The sequence below is a fragment of the Physeter macrocephalus genome, chromosome 11 (assembly GCF_002837175.3).
Source record: "Physeter macrocephalus isolate SW-GA chromosome 11, ASM283717v5, whole genome shotgun sequence".
In the NCBI taxonomy this organism is placed as follows: domain Eukaryota; kingdom Metazoa; phylum Chordata; class Mammalia; order Artiodactyla; family Physeteridae; genus Physeter; species Physeter macrocephalus.
In genome coordinates this window covers 97,268,620-97,288,801 of record NC_041224.1, presented here as the reverse complement: position 1 = coordinate 97,288,801, position 20,182 = coordinate 97,268,620, and the positions used below count along the sequence as shown (strand labels likewise).

General features: G+C 41.4%; 2 protein-coding genes across 9 annotated transcripts in view; one reads left to right on the top strand and one right to left on the bottom strand.

The window, feature by feature from the left end:
* EXD1 (exonuclease 3'-5' domain containing 1) overlaps positions 1-8,712 on the bottom strand; it is a 47,933-nt gene extending 39,221 nt beyond the window's left edge. For 3 of the 8 annotated variants that reach the window (XM_028495460.2, XM_028495463.2, XM_028495466.2), the window contains exons 1-2: positions 5,397-5,465; positions 3,036-3,219 (exon numbers count right to left, since the gene is read on the bottom strand). In XM_028495460.2, the coding sequence (XP_028351261.1) occupies positions 3,036-3,168 (133 nt within the window). In that variant the 5' untranslated portion in view covers positions 3,169-3,219; positions 5,397-5,465. Of the gene's footprint in view, positions 1-1,463; positions 1,507-3,035; positions 3,220-5,088; positions 5,127-5,259; positions 5,466-5,629; positions 5,681-6,719 lie in introns of those variants that run through there. The other 5 variants (XM_028495462.2, XM_007111701.4, XM_007111700.3 and 2 more) reach the window with 5 other exon arrangements.
* The window catches only part of CHP1 (calcineurin like EF-hand protein 1), a 39,936-nt gene continuing 25,797 nt past the window's right edge, over positions 6,044-20,182 (top strand). Inside the window, exons 1-2 of the mRNA XM_007111702.2 lie at positions 6,044-6,395; positions 13,828-13,900. Of these exons, the coding sequence (XP_007111764.1) occupies positions 6,329-6,395; positions 13,828-13,900 (140 nt within the window). The 5' untranslated portion in view covers positions 6,044-6,328. The remainder of the gene's footprint in view (positions 6,396-13,827; positions 13,901-20,182) is intronic.

Sequence of the window (20,182 nt, the reverse complement as noted above, 5' to 3'; positions counted from 1 at the left end):
AAATATGTCTCACAAAAGTGCCCAAATCTGAGTTTTATAAAAATCCCCAAGGAATAAAAAGTCAATAATAAATTACAAAGCTATAACCTTGAAACAAGTAGTATAAAGAACAGAGGGAACCCCAGAAGGGTCCAAGATACACTAAAAGGGCAGTAGTAGTACACTGAATTTAAACTTCTTCCAAAAATATTCTAAGGCCTTTGGGGCTAAGGAGATTATCTACTTATTATATTTCTACTGATTTTTACTCCACCTAACTCCAGAAAAAAACTTAAGTCATCTGACTACTGCTAGAGTCCACACCCTGTTTCATGTCATGCTACATGCTTGAGCTATTAATTGTCAGAGACAACAATCCAACTCCTGGCCCAATTACAGGCTCTTCTATGAGTAGGTAAGGGAATTGGGAGACGTTTATTTGTCATGTTTACAATACAGTGTCATTTTTTTCTAGATGGCAGTGCTCACAGCAGCTGTATATTTCCACATTTCTCAGCAATCTGAAACAAATGAGTTTTACCTTCACTAGTCCACTGAATATATTCTTACATAGGTCAAAGATCACCAACTGCCTATTTGTCAAATCCCCAAAAGAGTTTACAATCTTATACTTGGTTCCCATGCATCCACTGACAATAACTGCTCTCTCTTTTCTTCTTTGGCTTACAGGACACTCTTAGTGTTTATTTCTTTTCCTACTAATTATCTAAAGCCACCACACTGAGAACCCACTCCAAACCAGGCATCTTGCTAATTATTTGCCTGTGTTTGACTATCCAGTAACATAATGAGACAGGCATTTCACTATCTCCATTATGGAGGAATTTGAGGCTCAGAAAGGTTGAATAACCTGCTCAAGGTCACACTACTAGTAAAATACAGAGTCAGGATTCAAAACCAGGCCTCACTGATTTTAATAAGCATCTTGTAACCAGTGTTCCACTGTCTCCGATTTGCTCCTTCCAGTCTTCTTAGCTGTCTCTACCACCACCACTTGCCCCTTACACACTGATAATCCCTAGGGTGATATTCTTCATGCTTCTTCCTTCTCCTTGATCACATCAACTTGCTAGTTGTCCTGACATACATTATTTACCCAGTATGGATTATTTCTCTGAGCTCCACTCTCATTTTCAACTAATAGCAGACTTACTGCAATATTTTTCAAATTGATCATTATCTTCTCCCACTAACCAACAAACCTGTTCCTCTTCCCATTTCTATCAATTAATAACAGTACTATACACATAATCTGAGTTATAAATGTAGGAGGCTCTTTGACTATCTAATTCAGCAGTCCCCAACCTTTTTGGCACCAGGGACCGGTTTCGTGGAAGACAATTTTTCCATGGACTGGGGTGGGGGGGTGGTTTCGGGATGATTCAAGCACATTACATTTATTGAGCACTTTATTTCTATTATTATTACATTGTAATATATAATGAAATAATTACACAACTCACCATAATGCTGACAGGAGGTGGAGCTCAGGCAGTGCAAGTGATGGGGAACGGCTGTAAATACAGATGAAGCTTTGCTCGCTCCCCTGCCATTCACCTCCTGCTGTGCAGCCCGGTTCCTAACAGGCCATGGACCAGTACCGGTCTGTGGTCTGGGGATTGGGGACCCTTGATCTAATTGATTACTAGGTTACTTATCCTCACTCCTAAGCATTTCTAGAATCTGTCTTCTCTTCTCCATTCCTTGCCAAACCTTAGCTCTGACTCCCATCATTTCCTCTTTATTGGGTCCCTTGATTGTCTGAATAGTTCCCTGTCTATTCTCCTTGTCTCTAGTTTATTGCTACTTCAAACCTTCCTTCATGCTGCTGTCATAGTGATGTCACTCCCTGCTTTGTCCAAATGGTACATAAATTAGTAAGCAGGTGTAACAGTTCCACCATCAATTCCTCCTTTGGGAAGCCTTCCCCACTGTCCGAACCCTACCATTCTCAGATCTAAATTAGCTGAAATTTTGTGTTTCCATAGCATCTTGTGCATCCCTCTGTCACAGAGGGTATCACACTGCATTACATCTTTCTACTTGTTTACCTGTCTCCTTACTAGACAGTTTTTTGAGGACAGAAACCATGTTATTCTTATCCATATCCCTGGTGCCCAGCACAGTGCCTGGGATATAAAACTCAGTAAATGATTACCAAATGAATTAATACTGCAAAAGCCTGGTATAGTCCCATCCTAGCCTACAAAAGTCTATTTTAACTCATAATGTGGCTTAACAATAACACTAATCTCTCAAATGTCATTTACACGTTTCAACTGTGAACCTGAAATTTATTGTGTCAGGAAATCAACTACTCTTAACAAGTCAATATTCTAGCTGAATAAAAACTATATATTGGGGCTTCAAGGTGAGCACATGGAAGAGGCTAAGAAGGTGGCATGCCTAGAGAGGGTAGAAACTCTGAGCCCCTTCCCACATACCTTGCCCTATAAATCTCTTCCATATGGCTGTTCCTGAATTTTATCCTTTAAAAATGAATTGGAATTGAAACTGGGAGGTGTAAAGGCTTCCTTGTGACCAGGAGGATAACACATGGTCGCTGAGGTGGCAGAGCAGGAGCACAAGACACCTGATCCCTCCTGGCATCTTTCAGCCACTGCACTATTCCTCAGTAGTCTACCTCTGGGCTTCTTTTTGCATGAGAAAAATTAACCCCTTACTGTCTTTGTGAATTTGTCTGTTTTAGCCAAAAGCAATTCTATCTAATACAGTGGTTATTTTTAATTTCAAGGTGCATATGGAGAGAAATTAAAAGAAGTACCCAGTTAAAAAAAACTCTATATATTGAAAATTTCCACTATCATGTCAATAAAAGTATAGAAGTGGGGACAATCCAACATATGCAGCCATGTTGCTCTGTTAGGGAAAACAGCATTCTAATCCTCCTCCTACCTTTTCCCTAAAATAGGAATAATGCCACTCTCCCAGTTGCTAAGGGAGTGCAGAACCATCACCCAAACTGAGTTATTAGTCTCCTAAAAGGCAGGAGATTATGAGAAATAAAATGAGACCTTTCTTCAGGACAACAATCTTGTTAGGGTCCACATGCTGGAGCACTCCCTCGAAGATGCCACAAACCAATGTGAGTTTCACTCTTCTCCACAAAATCTGGTTGAGGAAATGGTAGTCACTGCTGGGATCCATGCTATTTGATTCCAAAATGAGTCTTCAAATAATCTTCTTTAAGTATCCAACCTTTGAAAATAAAAGAGATCTATGATTTTTAAAATATTTTGGGGAAAATGGGGTTATTTTTCCTTTCCCCATACCTGGGATAAGAAAAATTAAAATATTAGAGTAATTCAATTCCGTTCATCTTTTTAGAATGATAATGAGAAAAATATCATTGCAAGCACCAACTCTAATTTATACATGGGAAACTGAAAAGTATAAGACTTCAGGCAAGGTGGGTTTGACACCTCTGTCTATAAAATGGCCTAATATCACTTTTCCTTCCTTAGCTAAATGGAATAAGAAGAACATTTAGAGGCTTTTTAACAGCACATGCATACATCATTTTAACAGCAACCAAAATCACTAAAAGAACAAATGAAAAAAGTTGATATTGGCAAACACCTGCCAACACATTGCAATGAACTGTTTACCCAGAAACGTCTGGGATCTAACCTCTTCTAGATGAAGCCTCTTCTAGATTAATCACATTTCCAGAGTTTCACACTGTAACCAACCAAGGAATAAGTGACTTAGAACTATCACAATTTATGCATTACCAATCCAGCTGCCATGTCACTGTGAGGGCCATTCCACCCCACCCTGGCTACAGCTCAGGGACTGGGCTGCTGTAATGTCACCAGTCATGTGCAGCCTGACACATTAACTGACACATGCCACACACTGGTTTTGTAAAATTCAACTGTTTTTGTAAAAATGACGTGTGCTCATAAAAAGGATAACAATGCAGAAATGTACAAAGAAAAAACTTTATCTTGCAGAAATAGCTATCATTCATATAGACACTTATAATCCTTAGTATAATACTGTAAATTAAAAGATGAATCCTTTTTTAAAAAGTATCTTTTAGAACAATCCTGTTATTCGGATGTCTTTGTATTTAGAACCTCAGCTAAGTGTTCCTCCACAGTGGTTAAATTTAAAAGTGGCTTGCCTTTGTCCCACTTGGAATAGGCAACCAGTGAATTCTGCAATTTAGTTTAACTATAAAACACTGACCAATTAACTAAGGCCCAATTTGACTAGGAAGAGGTGAGAAGTTACATAGCATTTTTAACCAGATAAATAACTTACACTTTAATATTTTAAGGTCTAGCAAGTGCCTTCACAACTATTATTTGTTGCCTACAACAACTACCTAATTTACAGATGTAGAAACTGAGGCTTAAAGATTTAAGACACCTGCCCAAAGTTACACAGCTAGAAGGTAATGGAACCGGAACTAAAACCAGGTCCTTAGTGGAGGATGTGTGCAGTCTAGTGCAAGACAAAGTGTTATGCATCCAGAGAGAACATAAAACAAGTCACCAGTGCCTGGAAAAATCATTCTTCTTTGTTCAAGTCAATCCAACTGGTAAAAGGGGAATTTTTACAGAAATAAAACAGAACATAAAACTGGAAAAACCAGCCCTTAATAGAGGTTAAAATTAATTTATATTTTTAAAAGATACATAAGAAATAAGCTTGTGAAATGCCTGGATAATAAAGAAATTTAAGAAATGTTAAAGTAAATCAGAAAAACATTAACACAAAGCAAAGAAAGCCTCGACTGAGGATGGCTGCAAAAGGTTAAGATTCAAGATTAGGAAGGAGCGAGTAAGGTCAGGACCTAGAGATGAGCTTTAAGACAAACTCAGAAAATGGACATTCACGTCGGTGACATCACAGGTTTTTCTACCGAACCTACGCTCTCAGAATAAAAAGAAGGTCCTGTGGCCTAGATGGGCATATCCAACATGTCACACTGCTTATTCAGGCAGACATCATTAGGTCAGACAAGAGGAAGTCTATCGTGAAAACAATTCAGTAAGACTAGAACCTCAGTCTCCTGCTAAGCCGTCAAAGCCTTAGGTAAAGCTTAAACCTACTAACCTAAATTGACTTGACCAGCTCGCTAATACAGTGTTCTAGTGCTTAAGTACTAAGTGATAGCGGTCAGAATTTGGTTCTTCCGTAACTCAAACCAGTTCTGTACAAAGCAACACTCGAGGGGTGGGTAAGGGGTGTAAAGGCACTGAAGCCACAGGAAAAGCACTGGTTCACCTGAAAGGGTGTACTAATTTAACGGGTGGCTTTAAATGTTTTCAAGAAAACAAACAAAAATATGCCACAGGAACAAAATGCAAATTTCTTCGTTTTTAAGGCAAAATAAGAAACTTCAAATGAACGGCGGGCCATACGCTAGAAATTCTCTCCTCCGCCGTTAGGGTTGTTTTTCTTTTTCCTCCGACGAAAGTTTGGGAAATCTTGTCTCTATTTCAGCCAAATGGTGAGTTCCTCGAGCTTCAGTCTTTAAGTGAAAAAAGAGGGACTGCTGTTAAGGAAGAACTCTCGAGGAGTTCCAAGCCAGCGGGGGCGGTTATCAAAGGACAGTCCCGAAAACAAACTAAAGTACGCAGCGTTGGAAACCCACACTACAAGTCGGACGCCAACCGGCCTGAACCAGAGGTCCCGTCTGTTTCCCGAGGAGCCCAATCGGCGCGCGGCCCCAAGGCTGGCTCCCGAGCGCCCCTTGCGGCCTGGAGGAGAGAGGGACCCCAGGAAAAATCAGGAGGTGCAACTCCCAGCATGCAGTTCCCAGGAGACACACCCTAGCGTTCACCCAAGCGACGTTTTGTCTGTTTTTATTGTTTCTCTCCGCAGTCCATGCCAACCGTAGGGTGGGATTTCTAGTGTTAGACTTCTGTGAGAAACAGGTTGGCTACACCGCCTGCCACACGTTATTGTGTTGTAAAACAGTGGGTCAATGGCGTTGCCCTTTTAATTGCGGGCGCTGGGGCCAGAATTGCCCCTTTAAGGCCGGTGGCATCATGTTTCCGGGGGCGTGGTCCGTCTTTAGCTAGACCCAGCCCGGCGCTGGGCTGATTCATTCGGGGGCTGGAGCTAGGAACGTCGACGTCGGCTCCGGCGCTGAGCTCAGCCTCACTCCCAATTGGCTGGGCCTCCGGGCCGCCCTCCCCCGCGCGCCACCCCTGGGTTCCCTTCCCTGTCCACAGTAGAACCACTGCCCTCTCCCTTCTTGACCCCTGGCTCTTCCTCCCCTTCTTCCCTCCCTACCGCCGCCGCTGTCGCTTCTGGCGCCGCTGCTCCTGGAGGAGCTCCCGGCTCGGTGATGGGGTCCCGGGCCTCCACGTTACTGCGGGACGAAGAGCTCGAGGAGATCAAGAAGGAAACTGGCTGTGAGTTCGGGTAGGGGGTGGGAACGCGGCCGAGCGCCTCCGGCTGGCCTCAGGACCAAGGGCGACTGTCGCTGAGGTCTGGAGATGAGGTGCCGGGAGGTTGGGGGGGTCCTGGGCAGCCTTCAGCGCTGGAGCTTCGGGGATGATGGAGGACCTGTTCTTAAGCTACAGCTACCTGGAGCAGGGCAGTGCCTCTTGTGGGGCTGTCCTTCCCACCAAAGGCGGGAGTCACGATCACCCGTAGATCACTGATCCCGCTCTTTTCTCTTCCCCCTGCTCTTGAAAGCCTCCGAACTCTTTTCCTTAATCTTTCCTCGCACCAACCTCAAATTCAGGAACTGTGGATGGATTCTGTAGAAAACATTCTGTCCGTTCCTGTGACGTTTCTGGGCAAGGACTTAAAACCACTGACAGCTGTGGGAAATCAAACAAGTTCTTGCCACAACCGGAAAAATAAATCCAGAAAGTGAGATCAGTATAGTAAGGCTTTGGAAGACGGGACGGGACACCTTAAAGAATCAGGGGTCTGAGTATGAGACTTCTTTCATTCTGAGCTTGTGGAGAGAGAGCACGGATACTGTGACTACCAGTTTTTTATTTACAGTGAGGATGTTTGCTGTCCTAATGTCAGATCTATTGATTTCTACTATGCTGGTGTACTTCATTTAGTCGCCGTGGTAATTGGATGTGCTCCAGAAACCTCAGTGTGAATTTGTACTAGGAACTGATTTTTTACAGTCCAGTCTCTTCCTCATTAACTTGAAAGGGGCAACAGAGTTTTGGGAATTCAGAAGCCTGGTAAAACACCATCATACGTTTGTGTAGCCCTTGATAATGCATACATTATTTTCTCTTCTCAGTAATTAATTATAACTCTTGTATTTTACATTAGTTATGTAAACATCCGGGCTCTGAGTCTTCATGATACATGTCTTTGATAATGAGATGGCCAGTAAATAACTCAGTGGTCCATTCGCAGATAATATTGAGTGCTGGGGGAACCTCAGAATTATTCAGGCAATGGTGGCCTGAGATAAATTAAATGCTGTCCCATGCTTTCTGACAAGTTCAACTTTCTAGAATCTTCAAGTTGGAAGGGGTATTATCTAGCCTCATCCCTTGTCAGATTGGTTTACTGCTTTCAGCATCTCCTAACTTACTGTCATTAAGCCTCTCCATAAAGACTTTAAGGACCTCACCGCTTACCAATGTAGTCCTTTTGATGATTTTGAATGAATGACAGAAAGTAGTTAGCTGTTTATAATGTGCAGTACTTATTTGGCCACTTGACCTTATGGTCATTTTATGACTTACCCTGACTCCAAGAGTAGAAACGTAGGCAGTTTGGATTCAGCAAGCATTTTATTACATTTTGTGGTTATGACCTCTGGCCACACTTGTGAGAACATAAGAACTACTGTAGGTCTAAGGTGACACCAGAGTTAAAGCATTCATGCTTAAAATAAAAAGTCACATAATGAGGGAGTGTAAACCAGAGTGAGGGTGGGAAAAAGCTATTTTTACCTCAAGACGAAGGGAGCAATAATCTAATTCTGGTTTTATTACATTTGACCAAATGAAAGTGGCCTCGATTGCCTTAGGACTCTGCATTATATTTTACTGTGTGACCTTGTGAGAACTGAGTACTCCTGCAGAGCTATTTTCCTAGTTGCCGAAAAGTGAATCAAGCCTGAGGGAAAGTCTCAGCCCACAACCAGTACAAATGTATGTATTGAGCCAGAAAGCCTAATGAAACAAGTACTTATTGAATTTTTGCAATGTCTATATTCAGTATGATACGGGGTACTCAAAGCAGATGGTGACAAAAGATGCTCACAAACCTGTCATGGAGATAAGCCCACAGGAGTTAGGATTAGCATCAGGACATACGGTACCTGAAATTGTGTGGCACCTCTTTCAGAACTCAGGGAAGAGTCCTTGTGAGCTGGCCTTGAGGAGGACAGGAATTGGGCCTTGATACATGCATGAATTGATTAGATTTGGATAAATTAACCTAGGGCATTTTGGGTGGCTTCCAGGTGCTTTCTCCCCCAGCATGCTACCTGTCATTCTTCTGCTCTGGGAGTGGAGCCATCAGTTTATCCAGTTAGTACCGATCAGCAGAGTTGATTTTTAAAGCATTAATCTTAGCATGATGCAAAAGGTTTAGAAGGATAAAAACAACGGATACCTGAGGGTGGGGTAGAGAGGTGGAATTAGTCCCATTTTCCTCTGCTTCTTATTCTGTTAAGAGTTTGGGGAACTATCAATCAGAAACACTTCAAGTTAAGAACAAGTATAAGACATTTCTCTACTCGCTTTGCCAGTAAGAAAATGTAGCATTAATTGAGTAAAACTGACTTTATATTCAGTATGAAAGCTTTGCATTCATAAGTCTAAACTGATTAGAATTCATGTATGACTAGGTTATCTGGTATTTGAAATTTAATCTCTAAGTGTTTGGAAAAGTAATTCTAAGTAAGAATTCCTTGTAAGCCTCAACTTTGTCATCTGTAAATGGGAATAATAATAGTACCTACTTTATAGGATTCCTAGTGAGAATAAAATGAGAAAAATGTAAACTGCTTAGAATAGTGTCTGGGTATGTAATGAGCACCAGGTGTTAGCTATTACCTTTTGAACCATAGATAACAATCATCTTATTGGGAAAATGCAATTGGCATATGCTAGTTATAAAAACTGTCTAGAGCTATATAACTGGAGAGGTGACAGCATTTTACACTTTTCCTATTTTCAGGGGATATTGGATTAGGAATCATGTTTTCCCAATTCTAAGGAAATAAAACTTTGAAAGGAATAGAAATCCTGTTGTTTCTAACAGTTTAAAAAACACTGTCTAAAAACACTTTGTGTTGGCATAAAACATTTGCTATATTGTCTTAGTTCTCTCACCTTCTTTCACTCATCAGCATTTCCATAAATTAAAATTTCAATAAAAGTTGTCATTAGGGGAAAGGTCATAAGTGTCTTGGGAGTTTCTGTATTCGTCACCTTTAGTTCACTTAACTGTGTGGCAATAACCTGGCTGTGAATTACTTAAAACCTTAAAAAAAAAATAGCCACATAATCTGTGAGAAACAACTCATGCCAACTGAGTAGTAATAAATGCCGATTGATATATTTTTAGCCTCTACCTTCTGGTGTGTGTCATGTGACATGGCAAAGGTATTGAACAGGTTTGGGAAGTAAGTTTCACAGGCCAGTGAGGTTTTGTTTGTTTGAAAGGGTATAGTGATGATAGAACTAGTGTGGGTTTCTCTGTAGTTGCAACAAAGAGCACAAGACAGGCAAAGGCAATTGCTTGAGAATAATTTCCTGGGCTAGAATGTAAGTGGAAGTTCAACTTCAGGCTGCTCCTGCCTCAAAATGCAGGACCCCTTCATGGCCCTCATCTGCCTTGCCGTAGTGCCTGAAGGTTCTGTCACTACAGAAGACCCTGCTGCTATCTTCCAGCTCCTGTTTTTTTATTTTTGGCTGCGTTGGTCTTCTTTGCTGTGGGCATGCTTTCTCTAGTTGCAGCAAGCGGGGGCTGCTCTTCGTTGCGGTGCATGGGCTTCTCATTGCGGTGGCTTCTCTTGTTGCGGAGCACGGGCTCTAGGCGCTTGGGCTTCAGTAGTTGTGGCACGTAGGCTCAGTAGATGTGGCTTGTGGGCTCTAGAGTGCAGGCTCAGTAGTTGTGGCGCACGGGCTTAGTTGCCCCACAGCATGTGAGATCTTCCCGGACCAGGGCTTGAACCTGTGTCCCCTGCGTTGGCAGGCCGGTTCTTAGCCACTGCGCCAGCAGGGAAGCCCTATATATATATTTTTGATGAACCATTTTAAAGTTGAAGATATTAGAACTCTTCACCCCTTAAGCCTTCTGCATGTATCTCCTGAGAATAGGGATTTTTTTCCCTACATAACTAGAATACTATTATCACACCTAAGAAAGATGACAATAATTCTATAAATATTATCTATCATTCAGTCCATATTCAAACTTCCCCAGTTATAAGAAAGTTTTTGTTTTTAATCTCAATTTTAAGTCTCTTAATCTATAGGTTTCCTGAGAGAGTAGGCCAGCTCTTGAAGTCCTCTTCCCAGGGGAAATGCAAAATATTGGGGTGTGGAGTGTTCAGGAGGAATGGTTAGGGGTGCAGGCTTCAACCTCTCAATCGTTTGAGAGTTACCTTCGGTTGCACGTATATGCTTTACCTAGGTTATTAATCTGTTCTTCTGTGTTAAGATTTAGGATAAAGGCAAGGGCAAAATGACTTTTTTTCTTATTCCCTTTTCATTTTTACTCTTCACTTTGCTTTTCCTCCTTAGTGCTTGGCATTTCTCTGACATGCCTTCTTTCTCCGAGCACAGTAATGATAGTCAGGAAGGCTTCTAGTCAGGAAGATTAGCAGTGTCTTTTAAGTAACCTTTCAACAATAGAAACTAATTATTTGCCCATCAGTGGAGAAAAATATAGCTTCATTCAAGATGAATGAATGTGAATGCCCACATTCACAGCCTTTTCTGAAAGTAATTGTCAACTCCTAAGACTTCCTTTGGGTTACCAAGAATGATGCAGATTTTGGGCACTTGTCTTGCTAACCTAGTGCCTTCTGGTGAGAATAGTTTACTGGAAACTTGTCCTGCCTTCATTTGTGGCAGTTCCAATACCTTTTTGCTCCTTGAAGTTACTCTGAGGTATACACCTTGAAGTTTGCTTTATATTCTTGGTCATAGTGAGTTTAGCACCTGAATTAAAGCCTGCTTACTTGCTGCTGCTTCCCCTTCTCTTTTTCCTCCTCCTTCGTCTGTTCTAACAGAGTTCTTTGTAACAATATCATTATAACATTAGTTGTGAAATTTAGGATGTAGATTGAGATGTAACCATATTGAGCTGTGTTAAAAGTTGGCATTTGGTTGTACATTTCTCCACTGATTTCCACATAGCCCAGTTTGTCCTGGAAGATAGCAGTTTTATGGTTGTTTGAATACTTATTTACACATTTATTTTTAACATACTGGTAGATTATGAACTCAAGCAGCCCTAAACTGATCTCTTTTTCTGAAATATGGGATGTAATGTCATACCATTACTCGCTAAGGGAATTTTTAAAATCGTACTATAAGGTTTCAGTGTCCCTTTCTTTTGGATGGTGTTCTAGATTAGAAAGATGTCTGATGGCTTACTTGTTAGTTGAAGAAGTTGGACAAGGTGACAACATTTCTTCCAACTTAAAAATTTTATAACTTGCTGTACATACTTATATATACATACGTATGGAATTTCTAGAAGGATTCACAGTAAACTGGCAATAGTATTTGACTCTGGCAACGGAGACTGAGGAATGCGGTTGTTAGGGTGACTTTTCATTATGATCACTTTTGTACCATTTTTACCATGTGGATAGATTGTTTTCTCAAAAAAAAAAAAAAAAAAAAACTAGTATAAAAAGAACTGCAGGGCTTCCCTGGTGGCGCGGTGGTTGAGAATCCGCCTGCCAATGCAGGGGACACGGGTTCGTGCCCCGGTCTGGGAAGATCCCACATGCCGCGGAGCGGCTGGGCCCGTGAGCCATGGCCGCTGAGCCTGTCAGTGGACTAAATATTATGCAGTTATTAAAAGGACTCCAATATAGAAAAATTATGACTTAATAAATGAAAAATAAGCTATTATGTTTATGTAAAGTACACAGTGACATATTAGATGATATATGAAGAAATGAAAGCAGTGATGTTGAGATTGTGAACGAATTTTGTTTTTTCAAAAAATCTTTTGGGAAAGTTAGTCATCCTTTAACTGACTTATTTTGTGAAAACTAAAGGGAACTTTAGTTCTAGAGCAGCCTTTGAGGCCTGAGGCCAAAGCCTAGTCAGGTTCCTGAAGAAAATGGTTGTGACTGGCAGAATCAGGAGAAAGCTGGAGATTAATTAGTACAGCAGTAAAACTGTACCTGCAGGCTCACAATGTAAGGATAATGATGATATTAGCTAACCTGGAGTGCTTACCAAGTGCCAGACCTTTGCCAAGCACTGTCCTCTCCTGGATTCTGTTAGTTCACTCCACAACCCCACTCACTCACCCCTCACTGGTAAGCTGTGGTGCCGTGATTGGAATCAGAACCTGTCAACCTGACTCTCACAAGAGTGTACACCAAGTTACTGACACCTGCCTGACTAGTAGAAAGGTCCACGACTGCTTCAGTGTCTGGACCCCTGCTGGCTCTGCCCTGGCTGGGAACGGTTCTGCCTTCTCCTCTGTTCTCTGCTCTCCTTAGAGAGCCAGTCATACAGAATGGAGCCCAGCCTGCGCTGAAACCTGACGCTGAAGAATTCACAGCTTTGCCCAGTGTGTCCTCTCCTCCTAGCTCTGGGCCACTCACTTCCTGTTTCTCCTGCCCGTGCCCCTGTTTATTTTATCCCATTGTTCCTAAAACTGCAGGTGGATTTTTGTTTCTTGAGCTGGGGGAGGAAGACAACTATCAGGACTCCCTCAGCCACCCCTTTACCCGTAAAGGTACAGCCTAGGACAAAGTCCACACTTGCCACACCCTTTTTGGCTGTTGTCTTTTCTCCTTTGATAACTTCTTTTTTTCCTCCTACCTCCAATCTGCCACGAGACTAAACTATTTCCCAGAAATTCCTTTTTGCATTTCCAAAGTTTCACTGTCTACCTGTAGTTATTACCTCATAACTGTCAGCTTGTGCCTGAGTTAGTCCAAAATGAGGAGCAAAACAGCTTCCTTGTAGATGTCATCTGATGATAACATGACCGTTTTACAAATTACCTAATTTCCTTTCTTGGAGCCCATTCCTTTACTGGGAACTCAGTGGAGGTCATGCCATCACAGAGAAGAGGCTGACCCAAGGCTGTGGTGATCTTTTACCCGAAGATCAGTCCTGAGGGAAAAGAAAAAGCCACTGATGCTTGGGGTAGGAGTAAATCAGATTTTTAAAATACAATCTGTTTCACAAGCCCCGATCTTTAATTCAACACAAGTTACCTACCCAGCTGTGCCAGCCTGAAACATCAAACTGATTAATAGAGATGTGTTTTTAATCAAAGCGGGCATTTTCATAGCCTCTAAGTCAGGGTACTGAAAGGTGAAAGTTTCACAGTTTCCTTTTAAACTAAATTTGGCCTTGTTTTGTTAAATCTTAACTACCTGACATTTAACACAGTCTTAATTAAGCCTAGACTTCATTCCTGAGAGTCAATTTTGTTTACTCTTGATTTAGTTTATTTTCTAACTCCTTTCATTCTTTCTGCTTTGACACTCTAGAGGTGAGTTGGAGTTGAGATTTCGGCCCACTTTACTGACTTGGAAGCGTTTAATGTTGGCCCGGGGAGCGGCTGGCTTCTGAAGGGCCACATTCAGGTTCAATTCGAGTGGAGGGCAACTTCTCCAACTGGGACTAATTTTGTGTTCTTTAGTTTCCCACAGTCAGATCACCCGCCTCTACAGCCGGTTCACCAGCCTGGACAAAGGAGAGAATGGGACTCTCAGGTAGGCAGTTCCTTTCTTTATTTTCTGACAACGTCTGAATAGCTGCCTTTATCCAGAGAGCAGACACAATAGGCATCTGGCATGCAGAGAACAGGGACCATTTCTTCACTCATCTTTGAGTATCATTGATCCACAAGGGACTTACATACTAAGCAGAACAATGAATTTACATTTGTCACTAGGTGCTTGCTGCTTTACTCCAGCTCCCCTTAGTTTGGGTGGCCACTGCTCTGGTCCTATGAATGTACCTTTGGGAATTTCGGCTCTCTCTGCTTGAGTTTTCCCACAGCTCTTTTCCAAACATGTTAGCTTTCAGGAGGCTGACCCATAGCAATCCAAGATGGTGTACGTTGTTTTGTCCTTTCCCCTCTCATTTCCCAACCCAACCCATATTCCTAGGGTACATCAGTTTATATGTATTAATGTTAGATAAGATGTTCAGTATTTTCGTCTAGAGCAGTGGTTCTCAACTGAGGGCTATTTTCCCTTGGGTGGCCAAATATCTGGAGACATTTTTGATTGTCACAGCTGGGGAATGCTACTGATGTCTAGTGGGTAGAGGCCAGGAATGTTGCTGAACATCCTAAAATGCACAGGACAATCCCCCCTAAATGTCAGTAGTGCCACAGTTGAGAAACTGGTCTTGAGTAAGTATATGACTTCAGAGTAATGTAATGCTGTATCATTTCATATTTGTAATTGTCTTATAGTCAAATGAAATATCTCCTTACCACCACCTCCCAACCTAACTCAGTAGCAGCATTTTGTTACTATTGTTCCTCAGCTTTGATTGACTGATATAGAATGAAGCTGTTTGCCTTTCTGGCGGCTGTCAAGAAACAATGGAGGACTTCTTTAGAAGCCTTGTAGCATAGGTGTGGGGTGTAGCATAACAGGGGGAGGAATATAGTTGCTAAGCCTTTGTGCATAATCCTCAGGCAGAAGAGCTAGAAAATGCTGATAAATCCATAGGGCCATGTTTGTTTAGGGCAAAATCTGGCCTCACTGAAAGCTGGAATTGACCAAAACCATTCTGCCCAGTAATTAAAGTCAATGACTACGGAATACCTATCATGTGCAAAGACCACACTAAGTACTTTTTCTTTTTCTTTTTTTTTACCTCACTGCTCAGCATGCAGGATCTTAGTTCCCCGGCCAGTGATCGAACCTGAGCCCCCTGCAGTGGAAGCACAGAGTCTTAACCACTGGACCGCCAGAGAAGTCCCCTCTTTGTCTTTTTTTAATTGAGGCAGAATACACATAACATAATATTTACCATTTCAAAGTGTACCTTTTAGTGGCATTAAGTACATTCACAACACTGTATAATATGTTTATATATTACCACAGTCTAGTTGCAGAACAGTTTCATCAGCTCAGATGGAAACCTCATACCCATTGAGCAGTCACTTCCCATTCCTCTCTCTATGCACATTTCATATAAATGGAATCATGCAGTATGTGGCCTTTTGTGACTGACTCTTTCATTTAACATGATGTTTTCTTTTTTTTTTTTTAATTTATTTATTTTACTTTTGGCTGCCTTGGGTCTTCGTTGCTGCAGGCAGGCTTTCTCTAGTTGCAGTGAGCAGGGGCTATTCTTTGTTGCAGTGCGTGGGCTTCTCATTGCAGTGGCTTCTTTTGTTGCGGAGCACGGGCTCTAGGTACGCGGCTTCAGTAGTTGTGGTTGCGAGCTCTAGAGCACAGGCTCAGTAGTTGTGGCACACGGGCTTGGTTGCTCCACGGCTTATGGGATCTTCCCGGACCAGGGCTTGAACCCGTGTCCCCTGCATTGGCAGGCGGATTCTTAACCACTGTGCCACCAGGGAAGTCCCCTAACATGTTCAAGATTCTTCCATGTATAGTGTGTATCAGTACTTCTTTCCTTTTTATGGCTAAATAATATTCCATTGTATGCATAGACCACATTTTGTTCATCTTTTCATCAGATGGTGGAGATTTGAGTTGTTAACACCTTTTGGCTACTATGAACATTTTTGTGTAGACTCATGTTTTAATTCTCTTGGACATATACCTAGGAGTAGAATTGTGGGTCACATGATAATTTTATGCTTAATTTATTGAAGACCCACCAAACTCTTTTGCACAGCTCTGTACTGTTTTACATTCCCACCAGCAATGTAATGAGGGTTCAAATTTCTCCACATCCTCATCAGCACTTATTATCTCTCTTTTGATTTTAGCTATTCTAGTGGATGTGAGTAGTAGATCACTGTGGTTTTGATTTGCAGTTCCTTAGTGGCTAATGATGTTGAGCATCTTTTCTATGTGCTGATTGACCATTTGTATGTCTTCTTTGGAGAAATGCCTATTCAAGTCCTTTGCCTATTTTTTAACTGGATGTTTGTCATTTTGAGTTTTTTGTATGTATATGTGTACACACACAATATATATATGTACTTTTTGGTATATTTATACAAAATGAAAAAAAAAGAAGGGACTTCCCTGGTGGTCCAGTGGTTAAGACTATGCACTTAACCCACTGCAGGGGGCGCGGGTTCTATCCCTGGTCAGGGAACTAAGATCCTACATGCCACGCGGTGCAGCCAAAACAAAAAACAAAACAAAATGTGTGTGTGTGTAACGATAGATAGAAATGTAAGAGTCAAACTTTATTTTTTGACCTGTGGATATCTAGCTGTTCCAGCACCATTTGTTGAGGAGACTATATAAATTTGTATTAGAAAAATTAACCAGACTAGAAATTTCTATTTTTCCTTCAGCCCAAATACTTGAATAATTTACTTGAGTTTGGGATTACGTCTTCCTCATAAATTCAGATTTAACCACTAAGTGAAGATATAGAATTCATATTAGTTTTGAGTCCTTTTCTTCTTTCTAGAAGGTGGGTGATTTGTAAATGTGTGCTTTAATCACTTTCATTGTTTGCTGGAAAACAATGGAAAATCTTTTGTAAAAGGAGCTGTTTGTCCTCAGAAAAGGTGAAAACTTTCCATGTGTCAGTTAGTGTTACCTGCTCCTTAAGCTCTAGGCAAGATTTGCTCTGCCCCTAAAACATAATTTCACACTCTATGGAAAGCTAGTGAACTAACTCACTCATTTGATAGGTATTTATTGAATACCTATGATGCACTAGGCACTGCTTTCTGTTCTGGTTTCTACAAATTCTTGGTAGGGGAAGAGGTGGTAGGAAGTGATAGGGTAATTTTTGATTTCATGGTTACCTGAGTCTAGCTGATTCTTTTGTATTCAGCTTTACAAAGCACTTGGTCTGAAATCTGTTCTTTGATCTCCATCATGGTGTGGATTAAAATATGGGAAAATCCCCAAGCCACCTTGAGTGCAAGAAGAAATTACCCCATTGTACTACATAGTAAACAATTAGCATGTTACAGTTGACCCTTGAACAATGCAAGGGTTAGAGGTGGTGGCCCTCTGCACAGTCAAATCCGAGAATAACTTATAGTCTGCCCTCAGGGTACGTGGTTCCACATCTGCAGATTCAACCAATGATGGATCCTGTAGTACTGAAGTATTAACTATTGAAAAAAATCCACGCGTGGATGGACCCACACAGTTCAAACCCATGTTGTTCAAGGGTCAACTGAGTATATATCAATAAATCATTTTGTTGGACCCTCCCAATATCAGGGATTTCACAGTGGCTGTGCCTCCGACAATGGCCATCTCAGCCTCTGGCCATCTTGTTATAGATTGTCGTCCCCTCTCCCCCAGCCCCATCTTTTCTACTCCCTCCAGCCGTAGAGATAACCTGGTAACTCAGAATTCTTTTATAGTAATAGAGTGATATAGCTCTCTCCAGCCTTTACTGCCAAACTGAGCTCAAGGCCTGTCTTGACCTTTCTAGAACCCATTAGGGTGCTCAGCCAAATATAAGTTACCTCTAGTCTTTTGTTACCTTTAACAGGCCGCACTTTCCTAAGAAAGTTAGTAGGAGAAATATTTTTCCTTCCACATTTTCTTCACTTTCCTCTCCCAAGATGCTCTATGTCTGCGGCTTGAAGCCAAATTCTGCAGATTGAGAGACTATAGTGTACTGTCCAAGGCATTCTGTACTCTTTTTTTTAAAAAAATTAATTAATTTTATTTATTTATTTATTTTGCCTGTGTTGGGTCTTCGTTGCTGTGCGCAGGCTTTTCTCTAGTTGCAGCGAGTGGGGGCTACTCTTCATTGTGGTGCGCAGGCTTCTCATTGCAGTGGTTCTTTTGTTGCCGAGCGCGGGCTCTAGGCATGCGGGCTTCAGTAGTTGTGGCGCACGGGCTCTAGAGCGCAGGCTCAGTAGTTGTGGCACACGGGCTTTGTTGCTCCACGGCATGTGGGATCTTCCCGGACCAGGGCTCGAACCCGTGTCCCCTGCATTGGCAGGCGGATTCTTAACCACTGCACCACCAGGGAAGCCCCTGTACTCCTTTTTTTAAAAGTGTCAGTCTCAGTGGGAACATGAAGCAGAAACTATAGAAGGCTTTGGTTAGAAATGGAGCTTCTGCAAAATGCTTTCAGAGATTCACCCCCAAAGTATGTTTTATAGAACACTAGTTCCTTGGCCTATCAATAGGTATTGAGTTAAAATGATTGGTAATCTTTAGATCGGTATTTCACAGAATATAAATATATACTATAACCTGACAAATCTTACTTTCTTCAGGTGCCATTATTTTGGGTGAAATATTTCTACCACTGCCATTGAAATTGGTCTTTGAAAAGCCAGCTGGGTCCTATAAGGTGCCCTGAAATGGTCCTTTGTAGGTCAGATCAGGGTGAGAGCCTGGTCATTATCTGAATACAAAGAAGGTTGCTTTTGTTTAAATATCCTTGGTGCTGATCTAATCTACTGTGTTAAATGTCAGGATAATGACTACCCTTTGGTGAGGGGAGCAGATAGAGACAAAGGGAACACGAAGGAGGTATCTGGGTACTGAAAATAATCAATTTTTTGATTTGGGTGCTGGTTATAATCTTCACTTGGTGAAAATTCATCATACTGAATGCTTGTGATTTCTGCTCTTCCCTGTATGTATGCTATACTTCATTAAAAGTTTACTTTAAAAATATCCTGTGCATTGAACAATTTTTTTGAGCAATTTTAATATTGGATTTTTGTCAGATACTTTTTCTCAAATAATACCATGATGAAAAATATTCCTGGATGGTAAATCCATGCAGGTTAAATTGACTACAGGGGACAGTACAGACCAGTTAAACTCTGCAAGAAAGTTATTACTGAAATTACTAGTTGGCTGTGTTGTTATATATCACTTTAAAAAAGATTACCTCTAGGGAATTCCCTGGTGGTCCAGTGGTTAGGACTCAGCGCTTTCACTGTCGGGGGCCCAGGTTTACTCCCTGGTTGGGGAACTAAGATCCCAAAACCCACAAGGTGCAGCCAAAAAAAAATTAATAATAAATAAACAAACAAACAAATAAATAAATAAGATTACCTATAAATTCTAAGAGATTGTGTCCTGAATGGTAGCCATTTATCTGCTTAAAAACTAAGTGCTTTTGAGACTCATTTTCTTCTTTGACTTTATCCAAGAGGGCAGATGATTTCAATATCCTGGATAAGCACTTGCTTTGTACACAATGTTATCAGTCATTCCAGAATGGAGTTTCATAGAACCACGATGCCAATCTAATTCTCATTCTTTTAGTAGATAATCTTTTTTTTTCCTCTCTGAAACCTTCAAATATCTCCTCCTGATGTTCTGAAATTTCACAAAGTTGTACCTTTTTGTGGGTTATTTTTCATTATTCATTGCTCAGTATCAAGTGAACCTTCTCAGTATAAAAATACATCCTTTAGGGATGTCCCTGGCAGTCCAGTGGTTAAGACTCCACGCTTCCAATGCAGGGGGCGAGGGTTCAATCCCTGGTTGGGGAACTTAAGATCCCACATGCTATGCAGCACAGCCAAAAAAAAAGTTAAAAATATGTTCTTTAGCTGCAAAGTTTTCTTCTGCTATTTCTTTACTTCCTCCCCCTCTTATTTCTTTATTGATTTTGATGGCATTTCTGTTGGTTGGCTATTGGACCACCATGATTCAATTTTCTCTCATATTTTCTGATGTTTTCCATTGCTTTCTGAAAGATATCCTTGAATTTATTTTGTAGACCTTTTGATGAACTTGTCCACAATCATATTTTTTTTTTTTTTTTTTTTTTTTTTTGTGGTATGCGGGCCTCCCTCTGCTGTGGCCTCTCCCGTTGGGGAGCACAGGCTCCGGACGCGCAGGCTCAGCGGCCATGGCTCACGGGCCCAGCCGCTCCGCGGCATGTGG